Source organism: Erythrolamprus reginae, chromosome 7 (genome assembly GCF_031021105.1).
Source record: "Erythrolamprus reginae isolate rEryReg1 chromosome 7, rEryReg1.hap1, whole genome shotgun sequence".
In the NCBI taxonomy this organism is placed as follows: domain Eukaryota; kingdom Metazoa; phylum Chordata; class Lepidosauria; order Squamata; family Dipsadidae; genus Erythrolamprus; species Erythrolamprus reginae.
The window spans coordinates 82625082-82637822 of record NC_091956.1 but is presented as its reverse complement, the minus strand read 5'-3'; the positions used below and the strand labels follow the sequence as shown (position 1 = coordinate 82637822).

Sequence of the window (12741 nt, the reverse complement as noted above, 5' to 3'; positions counted from 1 at the left end):
ATCTAGACCCTGAAAGAAATTGATTCTCTTGAAGTCTGGAGAATGAGCCATTTTTGCCCTATAATGTACTGTAAATGTTCGTGTACGTGCACCCCTACCACCAAATGGTTCCATGCAACAATTTGTTGCAAGCTCCAACTTTTTAGCTGCCAAAATCAAAATACAGTTTTATGTCTGCTGCTCCCTGAGTAGCTAGGTAGGAAATTTACTTTTTATTGTATTTATTTTTATTTATTAGATTTGTATGCCGCCCCTCTCCGTAGACTCAGGGCGGCTCACAGCATACAATAAGACAATTCATAACAAATCTAATAAATTTAAAAAACATTTAAAAACCCCATTATTAAACCAGACATACACACAGACACACCATACATAAATTATATAGGCCCGGGGAGAGGGAGGGGGAATGCCTCAATTCCCCCATGCCTGACGGCAGAGGTGAGTTTTAAGGAGTTTACGGAAGGCAAGGAGGGTGGGGGCAGTTCTAATCTCCGGGGGGAGCTGATTCCAGAGAGTCGGGGCCGCCACAGAGAAGGCTCTTCCCCTGGGATCCGCCAGACGACATTGTTTAGTCGATGGGACCCAAAGAAGGCCAACTCTGTGGGACTTAATTGGTCACAGGGATTCGTGCGGCAGAAGGCGGTCCCCGAGGTATGTATGTATGTATGTGTGTGTGTGTGTTTAAAGAAAAATTCAGCGACACAACCTTATAATATCTGTCAGCTGGTACGAGTATTTACACGATTCACTTCTGTGCTCCATAATGCTTTGGTATCAATCATGCTTATAGCTGTCATGTACTACCGTCAACCAAATCTAAAGAGTGACTCAAAATATTAATCTATGTGTGTCAGTGTACCAGGAATTAAGAGATAATGTTAGTTACATAAATTGAGCTGTTCTGTTTGTTCACTGTCAAGTAGAAATGTAATATGGGGCAGAGCTTGTTTGATTTTAGAACATATAAGCAGGGGTGGGCGACTGCCCGGATGGGGGCGAACGCAGTGGGGTAGCGAAAATGAAGCTCCACCCCAGAGCACCCAATTTGCACTGAAAGATGTTGAAAGAAAATTCAGGGCATAAGCCACGCCCACAGTGCGGTAGTAAAAATTTTGGTAGCCCTTCACTGCATATAAGTTATATGTTTTCTGCTTTAATGCAGGGATTGAAGCTTATTTTATCTGTTTCTCTTTACAATATATTCATGTGCAGTTGAAAGCCTTTAAACTCCATGCAGCTGCGAGAGCAATCATGGGCTTCCCCAAATATGCCCATGTTACACCAACACTCCGCAGTCTGCATTGGTTGCCGATCAGTTTCCGGTCACAATTCAAAGTGTTGGTTATGACCTATAAAGCCCTTCATGGCACCAGACCAGATTATCTCCGGGACCGCCTTCTGCTGCACGAATAAGTGACCAGTTCGGTCCCACAGAGTGGGCCTTCTCCAGGTCCCGTCAACTAAACAATGTCGTTTGGTGGGACCCAGGGGAAGAGCCTTCTCTGTGGCGGCCCCAGCCCTCTGGAACCAACTCCCCCCAGAGATTAGAATTGCCCCCACCCTCCTCGCCTTTCGTAAGCTTCTTAAAACCCACCTTTGCCGTCAGGCATGGGGGAACTGAGATACTCTTTCCCCCTAGGCCTTTACAATTTATGCATAGTATGTTTGTATGTATGCTTGGTTTTATAATAAGGGTTTTTTTAAGTTGTTTTAATATTGGATTGTTACATGCTGTTTTTTATCACTGTTGTTAGCCGCCCCGAGTCTACGGAGAGGGGTGGCATACAAATCTAATTAATAATAATAATAATAATAATAATAATAATAATAATTAAAAAAACTGTTTTCTTGCCATACTTTTCTTAAGTATTAGTGAAAGTAACCTAAAAATAGAAACATTAAATACTGTAGTGTCTTTATCTCTTTCCCCTTTCATAACATCATATTCTTCTCTAGTGAGCAAGGTTTTCACATAAAATGCATCCAAAGTATAATTTGTTGTAGCATGTAGGAACTCTGATTTGATTTGTTTAATGATCCATTTTGTTTATGTTCTTGGCTAAAATACAAACATAATTTATCACTTTCAGAACAATTTCAGTGGGCATTTTTGAATTTTGATAGAATTCATTTGTTGCAGACTATGAATGTCTGGCACAGAGACAATTCTTTATAGATGGGTCCATAGGGAATGGCTGTACACCATGCTTCGATTTTGCTTAAAGATATAAAAATGATCTCAAATTAATCTCATATCCTTGTGATTATATGGACACAGTGGTGTTATTTTCTTGGCAACAATATAGAAGTGGCTTGACGTTGCCTTATTGGATGCTAATCTACAGCCTTGTTATTCTCTACCCAAGTACAGTTTGGTTTCAACCTGCTTAGCTTTCCAAAATCACTTCACCGCCCACTAATCTTATATTTATTATTTTTATTTCACACAGAATTTCATACTAGGTAAACTGCACTGGAATTTTCTACAGGAAATGAAGCAATATAGAAATGCTTTTACCCTGTTTCCCCAAAAATAAGACGTACCCCGAAAGTAAGGCATGTCAGAGGTTTTGCAGAATTTGCTAATATAAGGCACCCCCCGAAAATAAGGCGTAGTCAAGTTTACATACGGTACGGTGGAAAAACATAAGGTACCATTCAAAGCTGTTCATAGCGGCACCGTAATAATGTGGCGTCCCCTGCTGTCCCCTTCCATCGCTTTGTACCGTCCAGTACAGCAGACACAGTCTGCTGCTGTCTCACCGCCATTACAGTCTCCGCTACAGTGCGTAGACTGTAGTTCCTCTGGTGGCCGGAAGCTGCAATAGCGGGAGTATACTGTTTTACCATATAAGTGCCGTCGTTTGTGTGTGTGGATGCCATACTGACAGGTACCGTACCGTAATCAGTGAACCGTACGGTACACTTTCTTTGGGGGTGTCAGCTTTTCTGCCGGTGAATTTGTCTTATTTGAGGAATATAAGGCACCCCCCGAAAAGAAGACGTAGCACAACTTTTGGAGCAAAAATTAATATAAGACAGTGTCTTATTTTCAGGGAAACACGGTAATAAATGTTTAATTAAACAATAATAATAATTTCTAAATATCTGTCCTCTGGCTCATCTCAGTTATGACTTGACTATTGTGGCTCGTAATGCTGGTGTTACTCAGTTTTTACCAGTATGAGGAAGAACCAGTTGTTGCAAAGGACTTAGTTCTGTCAATTTTTACACTTCGTGGGAAGTGCTAAAAAGGAAAAGTAATAAATTGTGTAGTTCCATCATGGATCCCAGAAGGGATAGAAGATGAGACAGTGAGAGAATTTCTTTGGTCCGGTACCTTTTTCTTCCCAGTTTTTTGTCCTTTAAAATTTCTATTAGCAACTTTCCTCCTTGAGATTCTTTCCCCCTTAAAAATAGAGTTCAACATGTGTGGTCTGGCAGTAGGAAAAGCAAGTAAGATGCTTGGCTGCATAGCTAGAGGTGTAACAAGCAGGAAGAGGGAGATTGTGATCCCCTTATATAGAGCGCTGGTGAGAGCCCATTTGGAATACTGTGTTTAGTTCTGGAGACCTCACCTACAAAAAGATATTGACAAAATTGAAGGGGTCCCAAGATGGGCTACAAGAATGGTGGAAGGTCTTAAGCATAAAACGTATCAGGAAAGACTTCATGAACTCAATCTGTAGAGTCTGGAGGACAGAAGGAGAAGGGGGGACATGATCGAAACATTTAAATATGTTAAAGGGTTAAATAAGGTTCAGGAGGGAAGTGTTTTTAATAGGAAAGTGAACACAAGAACAAGGGGACACAGTCTGAAGTTAGTTGGGGGAAAGATCAAAAGCAACGTGAGAAAATATTATTTCACTGAAAGAGTAGTAGATGCTTGGAACAAACTTCCAGCAGACGTGGTTGGTAAATCCACAGTAACTGAATTTAAACATGCCTGGGATAAACATATATCCATCCTAAGATAAAACACAGGAAATAGCATAAGGGCAGACTAGATGGACCAGGAGGTCTTTTTCTGCCGTCAGTCTTCTATGTTTCTATGTTTTCAATCCTTATCATTGTAGCATCTAGTTGGGAAACTCCATAATTTATTGGTTAGAATGCAGTACTGCAGGGTATTTCTGCTGACTGCCGGCTGCCTGAAATTTAGCAGATCGAATCTCACCAGGCTCAAGGTTGACTCAGCCTTCCATCCGGTGGGTAAAATGAGAACCCAAATTGTTGCGGGGAATATGCTGATTCTGTAAACCGTCATTGCTATTGGACTTGGGATGCTCCTTTCTACTGATACAGTAGAAAGTACGGAGAGGGGCGGCATACAAATCTAAATAATAATAATAATAATAATAATAATAATAATAATAATCTGTCCTTCTTAAGAAACATAATTCAGAATCTCACGTCTGTACATAGTGAAATATACTGTACCCAAAGTCGCTAGTAGGTCTGGCTAATTAAATATCCCAAGATTTGATCACGGAAATAAAGCATTGGTTGGCTCAGAGTCTTCTATTGGAATGCATATACCAGTGATGGCAAACCTATGGCACGGGTGCCACAGTTGACATGTGGGGCCGTATCTGCTGGCATGCAATTTGTTGCCGTAGCTCAACTCCAACGTGCTTGTGTGTGCCGGCCAGCTGATTTTTGGCTCACACAGAGGCTCTGGGAGGGCATTTCTAGCTTCCAGAGAGCCTCCGGGGGGGGATGGGGGAGGGCGCTTTTACCTTCTCCTGGCTCCAGGGAAGCCTTTGGAGGCTGGGGAGGGTGAAACATGACTGGGCATACTACTGTACGTACCATAAGTTGAGAAACAGGCCATTTCTGGTTTCCAGGGGGCCTCCGGGAGGGCGGGGAAACCTATTTTTGCTCTCCCCAGGCATTGAATTATGGATGTGGGCACTCACACATGCACAATTATGGGTGTGGGCACTCACACATTTCAGCTTCCAAAGGTCTATGTGCACACTCTCTTTTGGAACCCAAGGAAAAGAAGGTTAACCATCACTGGCATATACTCTTCTATTAATTTGTGTATGCATATGGATGCATGTGTATGTATATAACATTCAATGTCTGAGCCAGTAACATTGTTAATTTTAACAATACTTAATTCTTTTTTTCTTTTACTTCCAGAACCACACTACGGCAAGTGGTCGCCCGACTAAAGTGGACGCTCCTGACCATGTCCTATACACTGTAGGCTCTTGTGTCCTGGCCATTGGTTGCGTTGGAATTATAGGAAATCTCCTTGTCCTCTATGCATTTTACAGGTATAATTTTCTCAAGCTGAGGATAAGGATGAAGGGAGAGGGAACAATTCACAATTAATGGTCTGTTCAGCCCATTAAGCGGTAACAGTCTATCCCCCATGCTAACCCACCCAGGCTTCATGCTCTGGGGAATCCAGAGCATGATACCAGAGTCTTTCGAGACCCAAGGATGCCAATCAATGCAATAAGAGCAGAATTGGTAGTAGGCGAGATTAAGTCAGGCAGATCTGTTTGTTGTGCTTAACATCACCGCATTACAAACAGCAGTGGGCTACGAGCTGGAACGCTAAATTGCGCTCGCCGCCGCGGCTTATGAATTCTTGCGGGACCAGCGCGTTTTTGCTGCTGTACCTGTGGAGGAAGAGCTGCAGGTGCGCCCATGTTTCAGTGAGGTTTTTTTGCTTCCGCACATGCTGAAACACGGGCGCACCTGTGGATCCGTGGGCGATTTTGCTTCCTCCACAGGTGCAGCAACAAAACCGCGCTGGTCCCGCAAGAACTTACGAGCCCCCAAGGCGAGCGCAATTTAGCATTCCGGCTCGTAGGCCACCGCTGATTACAACCATTTATTTAGTGATCATTTGAAGTTAGAAGGGGATTGCAAAAAGGTGACATGACTGGTACTGAGACATTTATTTATTTATTTTATTATTTTATTTTATTTTATTTATTTATTTATTTGATTTATATGCCGCCCCTCTCTATGGACTCGGGGCGGCTCACAACATTTCAATAAAAAACACAGTATATAGAACATATCTAAATCCAATTTTGTAGCCAATGAAGGGCTGCAAAAAAATTTACTACCACACTGTGGGTGTGGCTTATTTTGTAAGTGTGGCTTGCCGTACATGTGACCAGGATGGCTTAAAGGTCACGTGACTGGCTTAAAGGTGGCCAGTTTGACGTCACTCATGTCAAGGGTTTGGGTTAGCGTTAGGGTTAGGGTGCCTGGCCTCTCCTCACCTCAAAGAGATACAATTTCCCTATCTATTTACTCTTACACTCAAAATATACTATTTAATTCTATGTATACATATGCCATATGTGTACATACATATTACACACAGGTACACAAAAATATACATGATCTATATAAACTGTATGTGTATGTACACACGCGCGCGCACAGCTCTTCTAAAATTATACACATTCAATCTCATTTACTGCAATAGATTTCAGAATTTTCTGTAACCGAGCAACATGCAATTTCTGACTTCTAATTTAATGCATGAATTCTGCAGTTACCCAGGGACCTAATTCTCTAATAACTTCTCACGAATGTTGCCAGCAATAATTGCAATCAAAATATCTCTCTTTTTTTGCCATACTAATAAGTTTTGCCTAGTAACCTCTGTAGCAGAAGAACAGGACAGAACAGAATTATTTATTGGCCAACTGTGAGGAATTTGTCTCTGGTGCCTAATCTCTCAGTGTAAACAACAAAGGATGATGATGATTAGAGAAAGTAGTAGAATTTAAATGTATTTCTGCCATTATTTCAGTATTTTTGCTTTTGCTAAGTGATTTTTCCCACTTTCCTAGGTACAGAAGAGAAGTATATTATATCAACACCTGAATTGTTTTATGCACAACTTACAAATATTCCTTAGTCAGAAAAAGATTCACTGCAGTTTTCTAATTTTGATTTTAAACATTATCTGATTAGTCAAAAAAAATTCTATGATTACTTAAAAATTATTCTCAGCTGCTCCAGTTCAGTGTATTTACAGATCTAGCTTATAGAGAGGACATAACCCAGAAGGACTTCACAATTATCCAAGATACAGTAATACCTCGTCTTACGAACCTAATTGGTTCCCGGGAGAGGTTCGTAAGACGAAAAGTTCGTAAGACGAAACATTGTTTCCCATAGGAAACAATGTGAGATCAATTAATCTGTGCAACAAAAAAAAAATGCAAAAAAACATTGTTCAGATATTTGGGGCGAAATTTGTTTTCTAGTACAGTGGTACCTCATGATACAAACCCCTCGTCTTACGAACAACCCGAGATAAGTTCAGAAATTTTTTGCCTCTTCTTATGAACTATTTCCTTCTTACGAACTGTCTGCTGCCGTCGCCGAGACGCTCCGCCGCCCGACTGTCGCTTTTTGAAACAGCCGGGGGGCTTCTCAGCATCCTCCTGAACCTGAACGCCAAACCCGAACCCCCGGCTGTTTTAAAAGGTGACAGCTGGGCGGCGGGGCTTCTCAGTGGCCTCCCTAACCCGAACTTTTGCCGAACTTCCAGGTTCGGGGTTCGGGAGGCCGCCGAGAAGCCCCACCGCCCAGCTGTCGTCTTTTAAAACAGCCGGGGGGCTTCTCGGGGGCCTCCCGAACGCCGAACCCGGAAGTTCTTATCTCAGGTTGTTCGTAAGACGAGGGGTTCGTATCATGAGGTACCACTGTAGTAGAAAACAAATTTCGCCCCAAATATCTGAACCCTACTATGCCATTACTTGCAAACAAACCGGTCTGTTATTGTTTTCTTCCTTTCAGCTTTCAAAAGTCATTTTGAAAGGTCTATTGCATTCTGCAACCTATCTGACGAATGGTAGTTTGTAACTATAACCGAAACTAATGAAGCACTTTCTTTTCCTTTATATTATGATTGATGATGGTGATAATGGTGAAGCAACAAGAAGCTGAGGACTCCTGCAAATTATTTCATCATGAATTTGGCTGCAAGTGACTTTATGATGTCTGCAACTCAAGCTCCAGTCTGCTTTTTCAACAGCATGCATACGGAGTGGGTACTTGGAGACATAGGTGATTACTCAATAGTTTTACATTTTCCACTTGCGTCAAGTTTGTCCTTGAAGTGTTATTCCTGCTGGAATTATAAGATTGTTGGATCCTTCATCAACACAACTGTAATTTTAAGTATTTTAGAATTGTCCCCATATCTCCTCTGTTATTGTTCATCAAAGGTGATATGCCAGTTCTTTCAGAACGTACTCTCAATAATTAATTTCCAGTACTTTGATCATCCTTCTTTCCATCCTCATCAGTTCTATTTCTCTGATTTCTTTTTTACTTAAAGTCGGGCTGACTTATGCAAAATAGAGTAGAACTTTTCTTTGTTTTATGCGTAGAATTGAATAGAATATTCTTCATTCATAAAGCAAAAGATAGACAGACAGACTATGGATGAGCAATAGAATATAGTAAAAACAAAAATTTAACCATGAAGTTCCATCATATCAATTTACTTGGCATCAATTATTGCTAGCAATCCAGAACTTTTGAACCAGCAGGCTAAAATGAGAGCACTTGCCTTAGGACAGGGGTGTCAAACTTATGGTGCCACATTGCTATCACTTGCCATATCTTAACTTTTTTCCCTTCGCTAAAACAGGCATGAGTGTGGTCAGTATACCAGCCCATGGACCCCTGCCCTGGAAGCAATCTGTTTCAGAGGACGGTAGCCTCCACAGATATTGCATATTTTTGTATCCCTTCTGTTGTATACATTTTTATAATAGAATAGAATAGAATAGAATTTTTTTATTGGCCAAGTGTGATTGGACACACAAGGAATTTGTCTTGGTGCATATGCTCTCAGCGTACATAAAATAAAATATACATTTGTCAAGAATCATGTGGTACGACACTTAATGATTGTCATAGGGGTCAAATAAGCAATGAAGAAGCAATATTAATAAAAATCTTAGGATATAAGCAACAAGTTACAGTCATACAGTCAACATGAGAGGAAATGGGTGAAAGGAATGATGAGAAAAACTAGTAGAATAGAAGTGCAGATTCAGTAGAAAGTCTGACAGTGTTGAGGGAATTATTTGTTTAGTAGAGTGATAGCGTTCGGGAAAAAACTGTTCTTGTGTCTAGTTGTCTTGGTGTGCAGTGCTCTGTAGCGACGTTTTGAGGGTAGGAGTTGAAGCAATTTGTGTCCAGGATGTGAGGGGTCAGTAAATATTTTTCCTGCCCTCTTTTTGACTCGTGCAGTATACAGGTCCTCAATGGAAGGCAGGTTGGCAGCCATTGTTTTTGCTGCAGTTCTGATTCTCCTCTGAAGTCTGTGTCGGTCCTGTTGGGTTGCAGCACCAAACCAGACAGTTATAGAGGTGCAGATGACAGACTCAATGATTCCTCTGTAGAACTGTATCAGCAGCTCCTTGGGCAGTCTGAACTGAGCAAACAGAATCTGTTGGTAATAGATAATACAAACTATAAGCCATAAAGAACTTTATAGGTGAAAACCAGCATCTTGAGCTACAGATCTTTCATACTTTATATTTTAAGAGCTGCATTGTCTTAAAATAATAGGCTATGTTTATGTATCATGAGCAGCCTATGGCAGGGGCGTCAAATTCAAGGCCTGGGAGCCAGATCTGACCCACTCAATGCTTCGACCTGGCCTGTGGGGGCTGCCCTGGAAATAGTGAAGGACCAGCCCACGGTGCCTCTGCCAGCGAAAATGGATGTCGGAAGGCCTCCCGAGCTCCATTTTCACTGGCTGAGGGTTGAAGGAGGCAGTCGCAGCCAAATATGGCAGTCGCAGCCAAAAACCTCAGGCGTCCCCGACATCCACCCCAGTCCCCAAGGTCAAACAGAACCCTGATGCCTCATTGAAATTGAGTTTGACACCCATGGCCTATAACCTATACCAGTGATGGCGAACCTATGGCACGGATGCCACAGGTGGCACGCGGAGCCATATCTGCTGGCACACGAGCAGTTGCCCTAGCTCAGTTCCAACATGCATGTGTGTGCCGGCTGATTTTTGTTTCATACACAGGCTCTTGGAGGGTGTTTTTGGCCTCCAGAGAGCCTCCAGGAAGATGCGGGAGGGCGTTTTTACCAGGGAAGTCTTTGGAGCCTGGGGAGGGTGAAACATGAGCCTACTAGGCCCACCAGAAGTTGGGAAACAGGCTGCTTGCGTCCTCCAAAGGGCCCCCAGGAAGGGGGGAAGCTTTGTTCGTCCTCCCCAGGCATTGAATAATGGATGTGGGCACTCGCGCCTGTGCGATAACATGCGTGTACGCTCTTTCGGCACCTGAGGAAAAAACAGATTCGTCATCACTGACCTATACGGTATTTGTTGAATTAAACATTCTTGACTGATTTACAATGTGTATGACATCATATAAAATATTATCCCCAAATTAAAGAGACCATAACATAGTTCAATTTGCAGTCTTGAGAGTTGAACCGCGGTACGATCCACTGAATAACTAATTCCAACACTGTCAAATTCTCAAGCCCTTGGCTTTTTTTTTTTGGAGCAGGAAAGTGTATGTTTTAGTTGAGCTATACCCAGGCTGTACCGGCTTTCTGAACTCTGGTGTGTTCCTTTGTCCTTTGAGTTGTTTTTAGTCCTGACATCTGGCTTCACTCCTTTTTTGTGACCTTCTGATGCAAGTCGTCTTCCAGGGTCATCCATAATTCACGACTATGCATTATATAATACAGTTTTCTAAATCGGCACTTGCGTAATAAAAAACCCATACATTTCTCAGTGACCTTTTATTGGCCAATTGATTGGAGACGCAAGCAATTTGTCTTGGTGCGTATGAATTTAGATCATGGATACACTTAAATACATTAATACCTCGTCTTACGAACTTAATTGGTTCCCGGAGGAGGTTCGTAAGGTGAAAAATTCGTAAGGAAACAATGTAAAATGAATTAATGCGTGCAAGGGGGGAAAAAACGCTGCCGCCCGGCTGTCACATTTTTAAACAGCCAGGCACTTCTCAGTGTTCTCCCAATGCCGAACCCGGAAGTTCTGCAAAAGTTCGGGTTTGGGTGGCCACCGAGAAGCCCCGCCGCCCGGCTGTCACCTTTTGAAACAGCCGGGGGGCTTCTTGGCGTCCTCCCGAACCTGAACTTTTGCCGAACTTCCTGGTTCGGTGTTCGGGAGGCCGCCGAGAAGCCCTGCCGCCCTTTTGAAACAGCCGGGGGACTTCTCGGCGTTCTCCCGAATGCCGAACCCGGAGGTTCGGCAAACGTTCGGGTTCGGGAGGACGCCGAGAAGCCCCCCGGCTGTTTCAAAAGGTGACAGCCGGGCGGTGGGGCTTCTCGGTGGCCACCCGAACCTGAACTTTTGCCGAACTTCCGGGTTCGGCGTTCGGGCGGCGGGTTCGTAAGACGGAAAAAGTTCGGAAGAAGAGGTAAAAAATTTCCGAACCCCGGGTCCGTATCTCGGATTATTTGTATGGCGAAGGGTTCGTATCACAAGGTACCACTGTATTTGGATTTAAGAAGATTGCAAAATGTGTAGGGCAATAATTTTTTATTTATTCATTTTGTCAAGTACGTATTGGTAGTATACAAAAATATAACAATGTTTATACATATGATATTGGTACTAATAATAGAGAAACCTTAGGACGGGATGGTAGGCACACTGGTGCATTTATGCACACATACAGTAGCATATATATTATACATCTCAACAAGAATTTCTATCTGGATGTTTGTCTTTATTATTGCGATATGCTTGCTTACCATTCTTACATTCTCAGCTTTAAAATAGCAAGATATGGCGTGGCCATTTTTCAGCAGCCATGACCTCTGTCTAAGGATCATAAAAAGAAGACCAAAAGCTTCAAGTGTTTGCCAGTCACATTGTTTCATAGATCTTAGTGGGTAGAATCATGCAAATCTGTTCAATCAAAATCAGACAAATCGCAAAAGGAATTAACGATCTATGTGACTTCATGGGAGAAATAAAAATGCAGGAAACATAAACTAAAACAAAAATGTGAAAAAAGATCTCGGAACTGGCACACGCAAACAACTCCTTATCATGTGAACGATGATAAATATTTGCTTGATGTTTTCCACTCTCCTCCTTTCCCACTGCAAAGTAAACACCTTGTGTTTTTGTTTTGCTTTTTTGTTTGCTCCAGGTTGTAACTTCTATGCTTTTTGTGGAGCACTCTTTGGAATAACCTCAATGATGACCTTGTTAGCTATTTCGGTGGATCGCTACTGTGTGATTACAAAACCTCTCCAGTCCTTAAAAAGAAGTTCAAAGAAGCGTTCTTGTATAATCATTATACTTGTCTGGCTCTACTCGCTGGGTTGGAGCGTATGTCCATTATTCGGGTGGAGTACGTTATCAATTTTCTTTCTTTTTTCTTTCTTTTAAAAAAAACTTACTGCATCTACTGTCTGTCTGTGAGCACGCACATGTACTCACTATGTTCAATACTGCCCTCCAATTGGGTTGTACGCCAGCTCCCATTCTCCCCAGAATAATGCCTATATTTGTCTTTTTGTGTGATATAAATTATACCAATAAAATTGATCAGTATTTTACTTGCAAGCTATTGGGGGTGTGTGGAGGTTGCTTTGTTATACATTTGATGAGTGTGCATATGTATATATAGGAGGTTTCTACAATAATGCACGCTATTTTTAATGCTAAAAACATAGGGTTATATGTTACTTTCTTGATAAATTTGACTGAGTAATTAGATTATT

General features: G+C 42.0%; 1 protein-coding gene across 1 annotated transcript in view; it reads left to right on the top strand.

Moving 5' to 3' along the window:
• OPN4 (opsin 4) overlaps positions 1–12741 on the top strand; it is a 48823-nt gene that overhangs the window by 16102 nt on the left and 19980 nt on the right. Inside the window, exons 2-4 of the mRNA XM_070756689.1 lie at positions 5152–5288; positions 7925–8058; positions 12165–12368. Coding sequence (XP_070612790.1) covers positions 5152–5288; positions 7925–8058; positions 12165–12368 — 475 coding nt within the window. The remainder of the gene's footprint in view (positions 1–5151; positions 5289–7924; positions 8059–12164; positions 12369–12741) is intronic.